This window comes from Mixophyes fleayi, chromosome 2 (assembly GCF_038048845.1).
Source record: "Mixophyes fleayi isolate aMixFle1 chromosome 2, aMixFle1.hap1, whole genome shotgun sequence".
NCBI lineage: Eukaryota > Metazoa > Chordata > Amphibia > Anura > Limnodynastidae > Mixophyes > Mixophyes fleayi.
In genome coordinates this window covers 334,432,471-334,453,794 of record NC_134403.1, presented here as the reverse complement: position 1 = coordinate 334,453,794, position 21,324 = coordinate 334,432,471, and the positions used below count along the sequence as shown (strand labels likewise).

At 38.9% G+C, this 21,324-nt stretch overlaps 1 protein-coding gene across 1 annotated transcript in view; it reads right to left on the bottom strand.

Moving 5' to 3' along the window:
- AKAP10 (A-kinase anchoring protein 10) overlaps window positions 1–21,324 on the bottom strand; it is a 37,885-nt gene continuing 16,561 nt past the window's right edge. The window contains exons 5-15 of the mRNA XM_075196966.1: window positions 17,025–17,123; window positions 14,361–14,445; window positions 12,128–12,251; window positions 11,506–11,642; window positions 10,209–10,353; window positions 8,609–8,785; window positions 5,627–5,736; window positions 5,307–5,389; window positions 5,139–5,191; window positions 4,002–4,097; window positions 1–2,772 (exon numbers count right to left, since the gene is read on the bottom strand). Of these exons, the coding sequence (XP_075053067.1) occupies window positions 2,767–2,772; window positions 4,002–4,097; window positions 5,139–5,191; window positions 5,307–5,389; window positions 5,627–5,736; window positions 8,609–8,785; window positions 10,209–10,353; window positions 11,506–11,642; window positions 12,128–12,251; window positions 14,361–14,445; window positions 17,025–17,123 (1,115 nt within the window). The 3' untranslated portion in view covers window positions 1–2,766. The remainder of the gene's footprint in view (window positions 2,773–4,001; window positions 4,098–5,138; window positions 5,192–5,306; window positions 5,390–5,626; window positions 5,737–8,608; window positions 8,786–10,208; window positions 10,354–11,505; window positions 11,643–12,127; window positions 12,252–14,360; window positions 14,446–17,024; window positions 17,124–21,324) is intronic.

Below are 21,324 nucleotides of genomic sequence, written 5' to 3'. Positions count from 1 at the left end.
AAAAGGATAGACAACACTTTTAATATTTTCTCTTATATATTCTCAATTTAACACATTTAAATAGATGAGTGATTAGGTACAGGAATACTTGGGCATGAGAAGGTCTTGGAGTAGGTACATAGTACCAAAAACAGCTATACATAGCCTCCTTTTGTATATCACCAGACAATACATAGGGTGTTTTTGTCACAATTGCAGCTGGATATGTTATCTAGATAATCAATGCTGTCCCCATCTCTGGAAACATTTCATAACATTAAAGTGATTTTTTTGGGGTGGGGGAGAAGGAAAAAAGAAAGCCTATAAAAACATACAAACAAGGAATAAGCTCCCCGAGTTGCATTCTCACTACTAAAACTACAGCAGTGTAACGGAGTGTCGCATTAAGAATTGCTTATGCCCTGAAACATGAAGTCCAATGCAGTGCCATATGCTCCCAGTACTTCTGAATAATCCATTTACAGTACTCAAATGTCCAATGTTACCAAACTGTTCTTGTTCTACAGCAGTCATCAATAATATGCAGCAATGCACCAGAAGAATGATGGGTTTCTCAAGACGACGGACTTTGATTTGTTTCCCAAAATGGAATTGCAGCGTAAATATAAAAAAAAAGTGCCTGTCCGTTAATATTTGTTTGAATCCACAAGTAACATATTTCCATAGCGGATGTATGTAGGGTGTTAGTTGTGCAGTGGTCACAACTCCAGTCCAGACAATACTTTCAAAGCAACTGCGTTTAAATGCCAGGTTAATTCCTTCAGAGACTTGTCAGACATAAGAGAGAAATGTTGTATAACAGACACACCGAGGTTTGTAACTTAATAGAGCTGGAGACCAAACAGGTCCATACATTTTATGATGGTTCTAGCGTTCAGCACAAACTATTGCCCCACTGATAGATCTTTTCCACCATTAGACACCTTTAATCTGATAGTTTATACATGACTCCAGCAATGTTTACTAAATAAATTACTCTGTTTTTATTGCTTCCTTCTATGCTTTTCAGCCATGTATTCATAGCAGTCCATGTACTGGTGGGCTGACCAATATTGTATAATATCCAAATATAAAAATCAGAACAGTCAGTCAACAGAAGTGGGGCCCAAATCCCCACCCCAAGTGTTCACATACATAAACCGCAACAGCAGAAGGGAGTGAAAACTATGTTGTGCCTACTAGAAGTATTTGTATATAGGCACTTAAATAATATAAATATTAAGCCCTCACTGAGCCACAGTAGTTGGCACAACGCGTCAGCGAGTACGGTAGGATGTCTGTCCTTACGCTTACGCGTAAGGTGCCATGATTTTCTTGGTGAGTTTTGAATACAATCAGCCCTTTGCCTGCGCTTTAGTAGTATTTTGTCCTTGATCTGAACTTAAGAGTATACTCACTACTTCAGCTTCCCTCTCCAACTTAGTTATTTAATAGGGGGCTGTTTAATCATGGGTCCGGAGCTGCTCCTCTTTCTGGTAACTTAACATTTTAAAATTAGATTGAAAATGAGGCTAGTTTGTATATATAAATTAATATTGGTTAGACAATATATCGAATATACCACATTTACCTAGAGTGGACACTAAACTAAAAAAAAAAAAAATTATTCTACTAGATCTGGGGAAGGAGATTGTGAAACTGGAGCAGCAGTGTGAAGTTTATCTGTAGCAGGGGTTCCTGAAGCAATCTAGAGCAGAATGTTAGTCATCGTCCATTATTAGCAAACCTGGAGCGCTGGCATCACTAGTATTTCATAAAAGTAGCAGGGGAACAAGCACAAACTAACAAATTAAAAGGTCTACATAGGTGGACATTGCCAGGTCAAGAATAGGTGTTTGAGGCACAAAAAAAAATAAACAATTCCAAGTATGAATGTGGATCTTAGGAAAGGTGAATGACCTGCTTTACAGAGTAAATATACAAAATCTAGGTATTCCACCAATGAAACCTGTCAATTGCAGTTTATGTGCTCATGTACATGATCTGACAGTAAGCACTAAACAACAAGCCGGAGAAGATGGAAACTTGCATTGCGGTGTCATGTGATAGCATCTCTGAAAAACCATAGAATGAGCACACATGCAGACAGAGGAAAAGCACACACGGCAATGGCCTAGTCTACCATTAGAGATTTGGTGGATAAAGCATTGATTCATTTAGGTAGTTATCAGAGGAAAGAAAATGTTACCTATAAAAGGTCCCCATAAATAAATATAGGCTTAACACATTAGAGTTTGCTTACTGTAAACCTAAAATGTCAAGTCACCTGTCCTCCATGTGACCTAAACTTTGCAGCAATGCACTCGTCACCTTGGAACCAAAGTGTTTGCAGTGTAGAAGCAACATAGGCATTTGGTGCAGCCATGATCTTCAAACATTAGTTATTGGTAACAGTAGATGAGTATCCATGTATCACTTCCTGATTAAGAACACATGCATCCTCCCTCGGGTATGTGCTGCTCCTCTCACAAACCAGGTGGTCTGTCTCTTCATATATTTGTCACCTTCATATTAATAAGTGCTTTGAACACATATGTAAAGAACAAGAGATATTATACTAGGACAGGGTATTTAAAAAAAAAAAAAAAAAAAATCAGTTTGCTTTACATCTTATTTTTGCCTAGTTCCGGAAGGCTGTCATTCGGCCACTACAAGTGTCATTGCTTTGTTTCAGCACGGCTACTTGAACACAGCATCCGTAAGTGTAGGAGAATATTCAGTGTCACTGCACACAGAAATCAGTGTGGCAGCCAAGAATCACTGATCTCATATCTAGTGGGGAACAAAAAACAAACAAAAAGAAATTAAATAAACATAAAATAATACTTGCAAATAATTACTAAAGAAGGAAGAAGCACAATAAACATTTAGATAATTGAGCAATAAATAAACTACAGCAAACGGATGGTAAACATATCCCACAACAGATTACTAAACATAATTCGCTAAATATTTCTACAAATTTAGAAAGTTTGACTATGTTCGGAGCACTTTTTTTTTTTTTTTTTTTTTATCAATTTCCTGCTCTTCCGGATGTCCCCAGTTTTAAAATGGGTGAGGACAGAAACCTGTAGCCAATCAGATTGTCAGTTGCTGATTGCAGGGGATAAGTGTACTGGTCATGTGGGAGACAAGGACTTGTGTTAGTATGGTACCGAGGACAAGGTTGCATGTGACAGGAGTGGTATAATCATTTATTTATATAGCGCCACTAATTCCGCAGCGCTGTACAGAGAACTCATTCACATCAGTCCCTGCCCCATTGGGTGCTTAGAGTCTAAATTCCCTAACACACACACGCGCAGACAGACACACATGCAGACTAGGGTCAATTTGTTAGCAGCTAATTAACCTACCAGTATAAGGAGAGGAATAGAGGAACATACATAGTATGATAGTAAAAGGAGCAAGACACCCTAAAGTAGCAATGTACAGTTCCTGTCAAATGGATGTGGGAGGTCTGTGGGTTTGGGGTTTTTTAACGATCATGATTCCTTCAAAAACATATTGAGTTCTGCTCCCCTCCTCAGGCTAAATATACCCATACTGTATAGAGCTACATAACCATCAGACTTAGGTGAGTGTTAAAGGAGTAAGCATTAAAAAATACGGTTCAAGCAGATAAATACAGTCACGTGGCGGAAGAGAAATTAATGGTCTCTGGTATATATCAGAGAATATATAATTAGGTTGTGTTGGGAAAGTATGATGTGTGAAAAAAAAAAATCTTTTCAAACAAAGAAATAGAATGTTTGTATTAACAAAGATATCTTATAAATCCATTGTAATTTTATTTTTTTACTTTAAATGTCTGTTGGGTCTTATTTAATGCTGTTTCAGAACCATTATTTCGCAATGTGATTTCCAACAGAAAAGCAGTAACTCCGCTTTGTAACCTTTGCTGCATTCGTTATATTTTCTCAGATACACAACAATTGCTGGATGTGCAGCTGTAAGATCCTGTGATGTGGAAGGTTCCAATAGACTTGACACACACTAACCTTAGTATATTTATCCGGCGGCTGCATCCACTGTGCCTGTTGCATTACATCATTAACAATCATCTTTGCTATCTTCCAAGCCATTTCTTCTTGAGCCTAAAAATAAAGAGAGAGGAACAGGTCACATCCAGGCAGCACATGTCTTCAAACAGCCAGCAACGTGAACTATACAGATGCCACTGAGCAAGCGTGTAGATGCTCACCGAGAGTCATGACTTTTTTAGTTTTATTTTTTTAAAAATCAGCAAATAATCTGTATTCACGTTAGCAGTTTGAGTGATATGCAGAGCTGCCATTTGCTATATCACAAGTTTCTACATGGAACCATGATGTCACTTTAGAAGCTACTCTAATGTGTAATAATTTTACATAGGTAAAGTACATAGAACGTTGGAGATAAAAACTCCTATATTAGATGCCAGACATAACAGGTCTCTCTCCCACATTTGGGCTCTTTTAATGCACAATATAAAAGACAAATCTAGTCGCATACACTCAGCAAAATATTGTCTGCCACTTATATTTCTACAGGAACACCTTAACACATCTAAATCATCACATTTTAAGTTCTGTACTGTATTTTAAAAGCCAACAAATCCATAATAATGAGGACTGCTCAGCCATATGTAGGACTATGAGACAATGAGGAGCTGTGTGCCAGATAGGTTGCCTAGTATTTGCATGCATCCTGCACATCAGTCTACCAGTGAGTGCTGGTGTATTCCCCATCAGTCCAAAGAGCATCATACATAACTACTTCACATAGGGAATGACTATGCAACTATTCTTTAGATGTGTGAAGATAGAAATATAATAAATGATATTTTTCTGAATAAGAAAACAGAATGTCTTCCATTGTGGGGGTAAGAGTAATGTTTTGTAAAGCAATGTACATAGTGAGGCCGAAATTATTTTTTTTAAAAGAAATGAAAGAGAACTTGGCTGTGGCCTGTCATCTACACACATTGGAGGCAGACTATCACTTTCACTAAGAACGTGGATGATGTCACGGCTTCCTAGTGAATCTATAGTGGTAGCAGCCAATATGTGGTATGAACCAGTGTTCAGGACAATGCAGCCCGCGTCTGGAGGACTGATACACTTTACATTACGATCCGTCTGCACGGCCATAGTTACCTCATCTGTGCTTCCTTGGACCCACTTTTTCATAGCTTGTGAGAACATTGAACCTAAATGCAAATAAAAGAAAGGGTGTCTGGCTACGCATACAACCACTGCAAGGCTAATGCAGTCACACACTTCTACCCTTATAGACAGGAATGCAAGTGCAGAACAGACAATTACCTTTGGATTTCTTCACATCTGGCTCAGGCTCAGACTCACGGATGAATTGACCCAGATCACTAACTGTCCCAAAAGTCATTTTTCTGTGAATAAATTATGAGAAACACAATGGTAATTTAATTTTGTAACTAGTAATTAAAGAGAGACATGTAGCAAAGCTAGTTTCAACACTGTAAAAAACAATAAAGCACAAACATAATATTAAAATGTACTCACATGCAAACTACTGTATGCATTATAAACAAGAACCAAATAGCTTGCAATTATATTGAACAGCTTTTAATTTAAATACACAGTGGTATAGAATAATGTGTTATTACCCAGCATATGTCCGTTGATAAAGTGATTCAGGATCCAGGCTCGCAGCATCAACAATTATTGCTTCATCAAAATTTTTCAGAATTTTTACATTGCCCTTTTTGACATTAAGCTGAAACAAAAGGAAAATGTATACACAAGTCTGTTTATAATGGGAAAACAGTACTTTCAGGATGACACTAACTTCATAAGAATATATAAACAGATTCAAAATGAAGAAAAGTTTTAAGGCTTGCTTTGAGCAGAACTATCCAAATAGTTTTAATAATTTAATGGGCAAACTGCAGAGGCCAACTATTAGCTATATGCAGCGGAAGCGGCAATTTGTGGGCAAGAACCAACATACTGGAAAAACAGCCTATCAAATTATTATCATCGTTTGTTAGGTGCCACAAGATTTCCGCAGCGCCCTACACAGAACAAACAGTAGACTATACAGGGAGAGACAGTACAGAACAATAAACAAAAAATACCAATACTTCAGAAACTCTGTCAGGCTAATGCAGTAGAGGCGGAGCAAAAGAACAGGTGTGGAGACCAGAGGGAAGAGGGCCCTACTCATATGAGCTTACATCCTAAAGGAGGGTAAACAAACAGGCACAAGGGGAGGGAGTTGAAGTCTGGGGGCGGAAAGGGGGGGCCGGGAGGAGAGAGGGGAGACTGAGTAGAGAAGATGAGGGGGTTAAGTGGATGGTTGGTAGGCTTTGAGGAACAGGTGAGTTTTGAGTTCTCGTTTGAAAGAGCACAGGTTAGGAGAGAGACGGATGGAGCGATGGAGGTCGTTCCAGTGAAGGGGGGCCGCATGGGAGAAGTTTTGAATTCTGGAGTGGGAAGTGGTGATGAGAGTGGAGGAAAATGCGACGGTCATTGGCCGAGCCAGGAACCAGTGACATCACTGACTTAAACCGCTCAATCAATATCAATAGCTATTTAATCTTCTGCCAGCCATCTCATTGAGATATAATCTACAGTAAACAAATTTATATCAGAAAATAAGTAATGCATTAAACCCGAGTATTTTTTGCATTGCTATGTGTAAATAACCCTTATGCTTCCTCTTAGAAAGCAGGACTTCTCATGACAACCATTAACCTGCTAGAGCAACATAATCTGAAAGTTATATTTTTATACATTCTGAATCAAGTGAATATCTGCTTTGCTCTCTGGCTGATAGTTTATGGTATAAGGATTTCATTACAAATTGCTACTTGAGCTAAACGTTGGCAACCAATATCAATCAGAATGATAGTAAAGGTAATCTTCTAAACTGCAGCAATCCTTTTCTAAGTGTGTTTGTAAGACTGCTGTATACACTGTCATCTAGATGGGAATGCTGGGAGTTGAACATAGAGGCGGAACACCATCATTTTTACATGCGGATTAGCTATTCCGTGGTCAAAGTGAACAGCGCTTGACTTCTACTGCAGATGACTCAGTGAGTCGCATCGAACTTTATGTTCTCAGCCAGGTTCTCATGGGAGCTTTCAAATTAAATCTGCATTATCAACAAAAGTGATGAACATTTTTGTTCACCACTTTAAAATGGCTGCAAAATAAGGGTGTAAGCAGGAGTCCTCCTCCATCCGAATGGACACAGCCCCAGTTTCAGCTGGAACTGTGAACACACAGAGCCCAGAGTAAAATGACCGCACAGAGCAGCTTATGCACCTTGTGAAGAAATTAGGTATTAATATCACCTCAGACAGTCTGCACCTCGTTTCTCACAAACTGTGGACTGTAAAAACATACTTTTTCTAGCCCTCTGGTTCCCCATATTTGTTAATCAAATTTAAACTTGTATATGTTCTATTTATAAGCCAGCTTATCTTGCAGACTAGTCTATTGTTTCAGCCTAGGCAAAAGGATTATTGTCCACAGATAGATCTCGATGTTTAATTACAGAGAACTGCATTGTGTATTTAAATGTAATGTGTCTGGATTGTGACCTCACTTGTTTAAACAACTTCTGCTGTATAGCCACAGAACAATACCTGTCCCTAAGTAAATCAAGAGTGGCTCATCTGCTTTCCCTTTGTCTGCATGTTTACCTGTGAAAAGATAAACACAGAAAAGGACCAATCAGGCAGGTCCTCAAACTCCTAAGGAGGTCATTTTTGCCTTTAAATACCAATTCCAGAGAACAGCAAATGGGCATTACCGGTAACTACAGAGTCATAGCTGAAGTCAGGCTGGCATTGAGAGCTCCTGACAGGAAAGGGCCAATTGGTCCCTGAAGGACTGACTTTGTCCTAATCTACCTCTCCAGGTCTTGGGGATCTGTGTGTCTACCAAAAGCGGAGTGACAGTGACTCAGGACCACTGCCTTGCTGGTACCCTTATAGGAGAGAGGGGGAAAAGTTTGAATGGATAGACAGCAGTCCCTGAGAGTAGCTAGGATACTGGTGAGGTGTTTTCATTATACCCGGTATGTTGTCTCTGCCCAGACTGTAGTGTTATTTGCTGCAGGTTATTACTTAAAGATGTTTATTGCTGTTTGGTGGTACCATTTTGCTAAATAAACTTCTTTATTTTATTCTGGATATTTGCCTGGGTGATTCTGAACCTTGGATGGGTATCAGGTAGGCCAGCTGTGCCGCGTAGAGTGTTACAGTAAATCTGGTATCATCACACACCTCCAGAGCTATGAAGCTCTGCTACCTACCTAAGTGGCAGTGCAGCGTTAAGCATTAAACTCTCATGTCCATATCGCTAAGCTTGGGAACATTACCTGCTTGCCGCCTGCCTGTGAAACATCTGGCAAGCAATGAATAAGGAAAGTTAAATAACAAATAAAAGCAAAACTACTTCACTCTTGCATGTAAAAGTACAGAAAACACGTGGACCTATCTTAAATTGAAGAGTTGACTTGATTTTTTTTTTGATTTTTTTTTTAATTTCATCAGCACTTAAATAATCTGTTTTACACTGAAACCTGTGAACATCTACACATCTTGTCATGATCCAGCTTTACTGTGAAGCGGTACCTGAGAGGCAGAGTTCTCCGATGTGCTGGCATAGGGCTCATGGTTGGGAGTGCCTTGATTCCCTTGGCTGGGATTCCCTGCTCCAGTCCAACTGTAGTCGTCCCCTCGTACTGAGTGGATCAGATCGTTCAAGTACTTATAATACAGATTGCTGGAGAGAAATCCCGGCAAGAAGACCTGAAATAAAAATATTCAATGAATATAAAATCAGGAAAATTAAGATAAGAAATATTCAGTTCTATACTAAAAGTACACAGTTGCAATAACAAAGCCAACCAACGTAAGTGTAGGTATTGACAATGCTACAGTTTTGCTACATGTAGTAATAAGGTAATGTAATGATGACTCAGGGCCCCGCTATAACCTAGTCTTACTGTGGTCCAGCTTTCATTAGTAGACAGAGACAAAAACAGTCTACGGTTTACATTTCTGTTTGTACAACAAATTTTCATTGTATTTCAGTATGACTTTGCTGGTCCTGATCTATAAGGTAATGATGGGTTCACAGGGATCTCACCAATTTGCAATGTTTGGGATCTTTCCAAATAGCAGGCTCTGATGTGGCCTGAAGTAGGAACCCCTAGTGGGAAATACATAAAGCCCTGTATATGTCTCTGGAATATCGCAACTGGCCACATGTTTATGTTTTCAGAGGAAAAGTTTTATTTTAACTACACTTGTGGTCCTTGTCTACACTTCTTTTCCTAATTCAGGCCCCATAAGAACTTGTCTTGCAAAAGGAGAGAAACGCCTATTGCTCTTGTCTGATCTGTCTGTCTGACTGACTGTATGTACTGAAGAACGGCCACCTACTTACAGAATGTCATAAAGTTCTGCAATGGAACAGAAATAGTTAAGGTAGTACCAAGTTCACATAAGAGAAGCACCCCATGAAAAACCTTTCCTCCCACAATTACACAGAAATTATCATAAATTTGCTACTGATTGAAACAAAAGGGAGAAAAATAAAATGTTCAAAATTGTGGTAAAATATCTCCTATAAATCCCTACCTGTGAATAAAAGTCCATTTGACAGGGAAACCGCATTCCAACATGTGTTTCATCAATTTCAGTCATTACGTTTTTGTTTTTTTTAAATACATCATTTATTTCTATAGCGCCACCAATGCCACAGTGCTGTACAGACAATATTGGTCACTCACATCAGTGTTTGCCCCATAGGAGCTTACAGTCTAAGTTACCTAACACAGACAGACTAGGGTTAATTTTGTCAGCAGCAGTGGGTAGAAAGAAGAGCATCCTGAGAACATACAAACTCCACAAAGATAAGACCTTGGTCCGGAATCTAACTCATGACCCCAGTATTGTATTTTCTCGAGGGGGTGGTGGGGGGAACAGACATTTTTCCATGTTGTTGTTGGAAGGAGAAAGAGCTCCTACAGCTAAATAACCCTGATAAAGTAGCACAATCCCAGCAGATTAGTTGTGAATGTCTAGTTTGTAGGATTTGTAATATTTTATTACCCAGTGACAGTATTGATATAAAAACAAACCTGGCTAAGACTGAATATTTCTTACACGTGAAGCGTATGCTCCAGTCCTCAGACAAAGACTACTTGTTTCTGTGAAACCACCTCACCTTTTCCATGGTGGTCCAAGCCTGACGCAATGGAGTGGTGAAGCAGTTTGGGAGGGGGCCGCCCTCCCTGCAAATGTTGGACTCAATTTCCAGCCGGACAGAGTCATCAAAGCCTAAAGGGTGTGTTGCTTGTAGGGAAAAATACCTAGAAGTAAAAAAGAGGGAACCATCAGGACGACCAGGCACAGAAACATGTATATTGTTAGGGATCAGACACTGTTACATAGTAGTTCTGTTTAGTCTTCAATCAACACAACCCTACTCCCTATTTGAAGTTAATCAAAAAACGGGAAGTGTAGAAAATGTGTTTGCTTTGAAAATGACAGTTATTGTGGGAATTCTGTGCTACGGTGCTCGTGCTGTGTTTACAGAGACCTTGCATGATAAGACATGTCAGATAATACACAGTGCTGGGCCATGGGTTCAGTTCCAATCAGGTCAGTCTGTATGTTCCCCCCATGTATGTGTGGGCTTCCTCTCATAGTCCAAGCACATACTGGTAGGTTAATTAGCTTCTGACAAAATGATCCCCATTGTGTGGGTTAGAGGATTTTTGGCTCCATAGGGGCAGAGACTGATGTGAATGATTCAATATTCACTGGAAATAGCTGTGTAATATAGTGACATCATACAAATACTAATATTATTATAATTACTATGGTTTATATGAAAGTGCAGTGTTTGCGTGATTTATGAAGATAAACAATAAAACGGAATATTTCTTACATCTGGAGTCTGGCGGTTTTCCCAATACTGTGTGTGCCCAGATGTTTGGCCCAGATGTTAAGGCTCTATAGCTACAGGTTTTAAACAGACAGCGGTGTTGTCAAAGCCCCTCTTCCATGAGCGTCTTGATAATGTGAAGTCATGGTGGGGGCTGAAAACACACCGCCTGTGTTAAGAAACGTCTGCCTCAGCGGTAGCCAGGAGAACATTGATGTCACTTATATTTAGGAATCGCTGTATCAGGAGAATCGCCAGATGTAATAGTATTTAATACTCAGTTTTATTGTTTAAAGCATTAAAAACATTCTTTGTTGGGGGGGGGGGGTGTTCACAAGATAAAACTACAGAATCTATGTATTGTATATAATCGTTGCTTATACAATTAATGTAGATGTATTTCATGCAGTCTTCTATACATAGAAAGGCTAATATATGCTCCACCTGTTTTTCTTTGCACATGATTGTATGTGCTATTACAGTCACAACATGTATTATTTATTGTATTTTTCTCTAACATCTAGCAAGTTTCTATGCCAACGTGAACATATCGCCTATAAGGCCCAATGCTTACTTATCATAGAGGATCATTGCGTCATTCTGTGCCTCCTGCCCATCGTACTGGCCGTTCTTGGCAGCAAGCTGAGACTGGAAGTTGTCAGCCGCCAACCAGAACTGTAATATATTCACTGCATCTTCTTTCTCCATATACTGTTATTTAAAAAAAATATATAAAACAAAACATTTACCACTTTTTAAACAGCCAAAGACAATTATGCATATAGGTAAATTTTGTGTATAAGCATGATCAATTATGAAAATTGATAAAGTATTTAATTGGCCTTACAGATGGCAAACTGACAAACATGTCTGGAAAGACCACTATAATCTAGTAATGTACAAAGACTTTTTATTCAGAGATCACAGAACCATTAAAACTCAGCTAAACTTACAGAAGAGCTGCAGATGTCATGCCACACACAGTTTGAATATTTACTGAAAAAATACAAAAAACTAAAAAGGACTTTGGCAAATCGGCTCACAACAAATCAGTTTTTAGTGGTAATAAAGTGCAATTTATGATGGATCTGTCCTGATAAGAAACAAACAATGACACCAAAATAAATTATTGCTGTTTTTGCCAATAACTGCAATAAATACATGGTATTAACAATGAGCCAATATTGTGTTCTTACCTCTGAGAAATAAAAGAGAGCAGATTCACAGAACAATATATCCGACAGGTAAACTGTTCCACTGGTCAACACCTCAATCTGGTATTTACAGAAATGATGACTTCGCAAAAATTCTGAAAAGTGCCTGTACAAAGGTAAGAAAAAGGTCACAGCGATCCATACTTTGTAATTTAGTAATATTAATATATAAGGATTCTATGTGAGAAGTTCAGTTCTTGTAAAAAAAAAAATAAAAAAAAAAAATAACAATTATCTTTCCATTGACGTCAATGTGTTTTGTCAAAACATGGGTGAATACTGGTGCAATTAGGTCTTTATCCATTCAGTGGCAAGGACAAGCGGGGTAGTATCCAATTCCAGTACCCTTCCAAACAACATAACGCTTGGATAATCCAAGCTTCTGACATTAACAAGGGCTATGCTTATAATCACGTTATTTGCTTGGTTGAAGAAAATACAATTTTCGCTTGAAATTAAAAATGGGAAAAACATGAATTGACCATGTGATTTTCAGCTCAGGCTGTTGATAAGACGAAGCTGAAAGGTCTATTGTATCAAACATACATTTTCAAATCTGACAAACAGTTTCTATATCAATCAAAGTGGAAACAACAACAAGTTCTGTGGAAACACAGAAAAAACAACATTACATTTGCTCACAAATATTGTTAGAGACAATCTGGGGCATTTTTGAGAAATTCTGCACAGATGACTTAAAAATTTAACTATTTAGACACTTTCCTCAATTTGCATTCACATTATTCTAACTACAAAAATCGGAATCAGATTTGCCTCTATGGCTTATAGCACCTTGTTTGCAGTTATCTGTTCCCCAGGTTTCATAAAAGTCAATATATTTGTAAAAGGTGCTGTCTTGTGATGCAGTGAGACGTTATTGCTGGATAATACTTTGTAAGAATTATGCAGTTTCTCATAATTTCATGTGGTATTATATTTATGTCTGCTGGTAATACAGCATCTTTCTCTTTTATTATGCAGCTTTGGGTGGAATATCACAACTTATACCCCCTCCTAAAAAAGTTTATTTACCTAGGGTGTGAAGCTCACAAGCTTCAGTGGATCCCCAGACGCGCTATGTGCAGGCCACCACTCTCCTGGCTCACAACCTGGCCTTTCTTCAGTCTGTACACATTATGTTGCTTTCAGACAGGAGAGCAGATGTCCGCTCGCAGGACGTCAGGTGACTCGATTAACCTCGTGAATGCTGGACCCCAGGTAGGTAAATTTTAGGAATTTTCAGTTTTGGGTGGAATTATTTTAAGCTATTGAGATAGAGCAAGGGACTGGAAGTGTGGAGTGGAGCGAATGGCCCAGTCAAGTATTACTAAGGCAGCTGGCTTGGGGAACAGAAGAGTGTGTGATTTCTTAATGACTAGTTCTCCTGGATATTGGGATAACAGATATATATCATTTTCTTAAAGTTTAAGGTAAATATAGGATCAGGATCAATGATCCAATTTATTTATTTACCCAGGGAATACCTTGACGAGTGACCGGAGACTCCAATAGGTCTCTACTATTTTCAGCACTGATAGATCCAATACAAATTAGATCTAACCGTAACTACTACAACAATTATTATTAGATCCATTAGACATGGATCTATGAGGAACAATGTACATGGAAAGCCTGATTCAGATCTCTCGTGCATTGGACAGGCCCTTTCTACACTGCATGGAAATCCCTGCGAGTCTGATCCTGGGGACTTTAAGTGCACACTTCAACAAGTAATATTCTATATTCATTTGAATGCTATGTGTAATGATCGTGGTATCAACCCGTCTGGTTCACTGTGTGACTATCCGACATCTGGCTAATCAGGCCCACACCTGCCCACTGTACATATACAGCAGGTTAGCAAAAGATTGGTTAGTATATATACACTACACACCCTTGGCATAGAAATTATCAACTACAAAATAAAATCGATAAGATTTACTTCACAAAATACATTTAGAAGTACTCTCTATATTAGCACAATGTGGTTGCAAGATCCTTTTACAATGATCAGCTAAAATGAATGTATATCTTCTTTATAACAGAAAAGTACATATTAAATCTTTGGCTTTGGCATTTCACTTGTTCTGTGAAAGAAATAAAATCTACCCAAATACTACTGGGAAAAAACACACAAATGATGGACTTTGAGGCAGGCTTTGTAAATCTGCTATTATGGTAGTATGCACAATGTAAACAGCAGTAAAACACTTACTCTTGTTCCATGGCATTAAATACTATGGACTGTGCCGTAACAAAGCAGTTGGGATCCACTTGGCCGTCCTCACCACAGATCTTTGCTGCAAACAATAACACACTATGTTAGATCATGCAGTGGGATCGCTTTACACATTACAACAGCTGATAAGGTTTGTCCCTTAATGTTACAATTATTACCCTTTATTTTTCACAATACAGCCTACTGTAAATGCAGAAATTCCAATCTTACCACCGGCTTTAAGTGGAAAATAGTAAACATTTAGGGCATCCCATTAGATTTAGCTACACTGTCCTAGAGCCAAACATATCTACATTGGTGTATTCTGTGCTTGAGTATTGATTGTAGGGTTATTCCCAGCACCTGTCCAACTTCGAGACGTCTTGCTTTCACATTTCTAAATCTATAGTTATTAGGGCTGGTTGGATAACCCCTTTAAACTAGAACTACATAAGGTGGAGGTCATGTTGTAGGTTGAAGCAATATTCGTAAGAATGCACCTTCTCCATTAGGAACTACTGACATCACTCTGAGCCTCGTGCCTCCTCAATGTCACCAGTTCTCAGTGCATTGCTAGGATTGCTTCAGACCACAATATGGCATCTCCACTGTGCTTTGATTTAATCTGAAGGTTTTGGAAGTGTAATAAAACAATGCCCTCTTCTAAACAAACTTCACGTATGTGTGTAGTGGATTCAGATGTAGTCACATATTATATGGTTGTACTTCAACCAAATTAGGTGATGGGACTTTCACCAAAATCATTAGAAACCGATCTCAGCCTCTCCTCCTAAACCAGGTACAATACAGATAGAAAACATGCTATTTGCAGTACAATCCTAAGCTTTATAAAGCTGCATGGCCAGTCAAAGAATCTACAGGAAGAGGCTGAAATAATTAAGGGTTTTTATAGACACATGCACAAACAAATACATATATTTTCCTTGTCTGTGCCAGTTTTTAGTTTTTTTTGTGCCACAGTCCAGCAGTCTTGGTGGAGAGGATGTTTGAAAAATAGCCCAGCATTCTGTTTACAATAGCCTGAACTCACCGTAAACAGAACCCTGGGACATTCCTACAGAAGAACAGTAATTTTTATCACAATATTATACATTTTATGCTTTTGTATGATAATTGAAAATCCAAAGTTAAATATATATTTTCATAAATAAATGTCCCAAAAGTAACACACATTAAAGAGGACCTCTAGCTTCCTCCCTCCCTGTTTGTTTTGGAGACATGGTGTGGTTTAGGCTATTAGTAGCGGTGACAACTTCTCTTTTAAAATAGCTTTTCGGAAGATAATTATATTATTAGTCTTTATCTAAGAATAATAAAAATGTATAAATAGAAAAAAAAGATTGTGCAGTGCACCACAAATGAGGTATATGCCTTTATATATAAACAAACCTTGGACTACACATAGATACATTCGTAAAATTACGAAAGCGTTCTCACAAGCGTTCTCACAAGCGTGTGACGGGGGTGCAGTAAATGAGGCACAAGGGTGTGACGGGGGTGCAGTAAATGAGGCACAAGGGTGTGACGGGGGTGCAGTAAATGAGGCACAAGGGTGTGACGGGGGTGCAGTAAATGAGGCACAGGGGTGTGACGGGGGTGCAGTAAATGAGGCACAGGGGTGTGACGGGGGTGCAATAAATGAGGCACAGGGGTGTGACGGGTGTGCAGTAAATGAGGCACAGGGGTGTGACGGGTGTGCAGTAAATGAGGCACAGGGGTGTGACGGGTGTGCAGTAAATGAGGCACAAGGGTGTGACGGGTGTGCAGTAAATAAGGCACAAGGGTGTGATGGGTGTGCAGTAAATGAGGCACTGGATTATTTAAAGGTAAACTCAACCTTTTTTGAACAATTAATATAACATCTCCCTCTAATCTATCAACCTTCCTTAAAACCCTAATAACTTCTATACTTCTCAAGTTACAAAGTAGGAATAGGTATCTGTAATAGTAAATATTATTTTAACATTCCTGCTGGTATACTAGAGCAGTATGTGAGAATCAGGACGCAGGGAGTCTTATCCTCATCACCACATCATCTTCAGAGACAGGATTTTCTCCAGCACAAATCCCATTAGCGCTAATTCTCGCTCCGTCACTTCATTTATCTGATGTTGGGTAACTACAACTGCCAGAAGGACATGATGTCAGTTTAGCTTCCCAACATCAGTGATGATGCAGTGGAGTCGCTCCTATACCGCCAGGGTACAGGAGCATTTCTGGAGTCTATGACAACCAGCAAGAAAAGATTAGACTGTTACAGGTACCTATTGGTATCGGAAACCTGAAAGGAAAAGGATTTAGTTGACCGTTGTGCGAGAACAAATGTTATTTAGAATAGGTGGATTATTATGTTAATAGTTTGTAAAAGGCATTAAAAGAATCACTGTCACACTTTATCTCTCTATACCTTCATAATCTCAATTCTACAATATTTCCTCTACACTCTTCCATGTTAATCTACAAATGTAATTTACACTAATGCATCTTAGAACACACATAGTAATTGTGTAATATAAACGCTAACATTTTTAGTGCCGTAATGCTTTGAAACCGTTTCAGTATCTTTAGCTTCCGCGCACAACAGCGCCTTATACACATACCAAGCATTGTGTTTATTTCACAACCTCGGGAAAAACTTACCTACAATATCGTTCCTCATTTCCTCACTGATCGGTATAGGCTTAGCAGCATCCGGTGAAATGTATTTGGTGAAAGTATTAACAGCATCTCGCTCTATACCTGAAAGAGAGGTAAACAAGTTAATATAAATCAACACACAATAAATTAGTCGGTTTGTCTTAAATTAACAATGAGCACTGTTGAGAGCTGCCTTCTAATGCTGTAAAGTGGTGTCCAACATTATTATTATTTATTTATAGGGCGCCACTAGGTATCCGTAGCGCCGTACACGGACAGACAGAAACGCGGTACAGTGTGAGACAGCACGGAACAGTTAACAAAAAGCACAGTAACTTGGAAGCTCAAAGTACAGCTAGATGAAAGGTGAGAGGCCCCGGGGGTAGAGAGAGGGGTAGAAGGGCCTCACGGAAGAGACAAGGAGCCGGAGAGCAGAGTTAAGGTGGTGGAGAACAGGAGGAGAGGAGGCCCTGCTCGAAGGAGCGTACAATCTAAGGGGAGGGTAGGACGGACAGAGACGCAAGGGTAGGAGGAGGAAAGGGGGAGAGCGGAGGCAAGGACGGAGAGGGGGGAGAGGAGAGCGACGAGGAGGGAGGTAGGTAGGAGACAGGAGGGAGGGCAGTATATTCCCAATGTTGGGCAATAATATTCCCAACATTTAGATGATGGGAGTTGAAGGTTCAGCAACAGCTGGAGGGCAGAAGGGTTTATAAATGAAAGAACCAGATGAAAACACTGGAGATATTTAAGCTATGCAACTTTCATTAGTATACTTCACAGTTGGCAGAATAAAAAGTCAATATATAAGACAACCCACATTTCTTTTTAAGCCGTTAATAAACTCTAAGTGAACATTTACTGTTTTCATTTAATGTGTAGTAATGTTCCCAAAATAATATATAGCAACAAATATACACAGTGGTACTGAATGTATAAAAAGCTGGAATAATTGCATAAAAAAGGTTGAGGATTTATAAAGTTCTCTGGGGGGAATTCAATTCTGCCGTGAGTAACGCGGCGCTAACTCTATTACCGTTAATACGGTAATTTTAACCCTGCTTTCTGCTCGCGGCTCAGGGAGCTGCAAGCAAAATGTTGGCATTGAAATTACCGTATTAACGGTAATTACGCCCACTTTTACCGTAACGTCGGTAATAGTGCGCAGGCCACGTTACTTTTCAAAGTAATGCGGCCAATTGAATTCCCCCCTCTGTGTAGAGGTCACCACTCATGACAGCGGCAGACTGTCACACTAGGTACATTCTATGGTCCAGATACAATATTTCTACTGAGCAGATAATGTCCTTGAAACACGCAGAAAATATATAACCCATAATACATAGTCCTTTATAACGAAGCACATCAGGAACTGTGGATCATTTTCATTTTATTATTGTTGATTCTACGATCACATTTATTACTTGAAAATTTGCCTCTAATTGGATCCACTTTTCCACAAGCACAAAATAATTTCACAACAAAGTTTGGAGAACGGGTTAGAAAGAGAAATTAACAAATATGAAATTCATATCCCGCCATCAGATTTCGATAACTCCTCCTTTCGTCAGGCACCATTTCCATCCTAGTGTATAGCAGTGTCAGGGAAACACTGTGCTTCCTTTTGGCTGGAGATAAAAGTGTATACATACCCTGCCAGCATGTGCAAACCGGTACCAAAAGTGATCTTTTTATGTCAATCTTCTCACCTGTACCAATCTGCACTAGATAGCAGAAGTCTGGAAGCACATCAGTCACCAGTGTCTGTGCAGCTCACAGGACATCAGAAGCAAAGTATGCTGATGCTACTCCAGAAAACTGTGGTATTAAACAATCATTATTGTAGCAGTACCAGTAAAGAGCACAACTTCTTAGCACTCGCTGTATGATGAAATATCAAAAGATAATATATAATCAAGATATAAAATACCCGTCAAATCAATAAAGCACTAAAAATATTAAGACTCAAAATTGAACTGCTAAACACAACGAACACATAATAATGTGTTCCATACCACACTCATAGTAGCAACAAATACATATCGTCAGCAGCTATTTATATAGCGCTATTAATTCCGCAGCATATATAAATATAATCAAGCATTAGTAACCTACTGATTCAAAACTAGAATCTATATTTAACCCAAACAGCTTCCTAGCATTGCGTTTACAGATATAGAACATCTCTCTTTGTAATAATATCCTCTTGTGGTCAGAACCTTTGGGAAAAGATGATTCCCTAATGTCTCACCTCTAAACCTCTGGGCTGGATTCAAGTCCATTGGCGTAGTGCATCATACATGAAAGAGCTCAACGCATGCCAGAAACGGACATTACGCCAATAAACGCAATTCATGTCCAAACGCAAATGTCACTTAATATAGCCTACGACTTGAGAGGCTAACTTAGGCCATGTACAGTAAATTCATTCTGATGCAGATGCGGCCAATTCAAGCCCTGGGTTTCTCGTAAGTACACTTGGTTTTTCAGGTGTAAATGATGACCGATAGCGACGACTGACACGGCATAGTCTTTGAATTAAAAAGTACACGGATGTGTGTTACTAGTTACCACAGAAAAACTGTATGCAACTAAGATAGACTACACTATTGCACTGAATGTAGAGTACACATTGAAAACATATTTTATATCTAGGTAATTTTAAAAACAAAATGCTAAAAAGTTTTGAAAATATTTCTATACATGATTACTGATTTGTTCTTTTATTTTATGTTCAAGTGTTCAGATGTGACCTTCACTGTATTTACACGTGCGTATACTGCAGTTGGTTGTGTGTGTCTACATATGGCAAATACTGTTTATGCAGAGCGTACTTACACCCAGATTCAAATGGAAACGTATCTTGGGATCCGCTTGGATTTAAATACAGTCGGAACTAGGCACAAGCCCCGTGCTATCTTTTGAAAACACAACTTATGTGTAAGTTGCGTTCAGACTTGAATCAGGTCCTCTGTGTTTATGTTCAAAGAAATGCCTGCCAAGTACAGACTCTTGTTTTTTCACTATGTTACTGAACAACTTCAACAATAGTGTCTGGTGGTTTAAATGTCCTGATCTTACTTGTATGTCCTTTAAGTCTGAGGTTGTGAGATCTCCGCCCTCCTTCTACTACACTGACAACCACTGCACGTGATAAAAACAGAAGACTGAAAGGTTGTTCTGCCCAAATAAACACTGCTCCTGGCAGCAGTTTCCTGCACCACCCACATTTCTCTTCTACCAGGCAGACAGTAAGGTCATACAGTTGAGAGATGAAAAGAGGTCTGGACACTAAATGTAAAATTGCAAAGCGACAAACAGGGAGAAACTAATGTAGTTTTGAGCAACACATTTATTTGGTAGTTATAAGTTATATTATGTCACCCTCTGCTTACATGCAGTAATAGCTCCACTGTGACATCTTCATTTGAGACTGGTGAATCTCTGAACATTGTCTTGTAGTATTGGGGGACCCCATGCAGCAGACGAGCTTAAATAGCCTCAAGCCATGACAGAAGCCAGGCAAGGTGGAGGAGGAAAGCTGCATGGGTCTGTCTTCCTGATGGTGGCTCAAACACTGACCTATGTGTAGAGATTGACCTGCCATACATACAGTCATTTCACCTTTACTGGGAACATGATGGGAAACTGGAAGTGTATATCCAAGTCAATTCACAGAGAAATAGTCCCAGTCACTAGAATCAGTACAGTACACTCATTCTATTCATATAAAACAAATGTCTTCATTCTTTCCACAAAGTCTTGTTTTCCTTTTTTTACATATTATTATTATTAAGTCTACAAGCCAGTAATATAAGATATAACACAGATCAGGAATGGTTGTATGACTGGCCCCTATAAAGACAAGTACTGGAAACTTTATTTATGGTATCAAAAAACACTTCCACAGCAAACAATGAAACCCATTAATATGTTACAGGCCTCATCTTGACCCTGTAATACTGTGCGGACCGATAAAGGGTTTAATTAGTAATATCAAGCAATTGAAATTTCTATGTCAAGCAATATGGTCTCTGCAAAGTTCCTCGCTAACCATATACATAATAGCTTTCTAAGTCCATGAGTACACATCACACAAAGAAAACCAATCTAATAAAAACTGGTATGATCATGTGCAATAGAGAATATGTTTAGCGTTAATTCAATTATAAGCAAATTTTCCATTTTTACAAGTTATTTTTCTGCATAAAATATAGGCACGTGGAGAAAGAAAAGCAATTTAATTACAAATCCTGCGGATGAAAATATGCGTAGCTCACTCATTTTTGCTTTGACTTCCTACGGT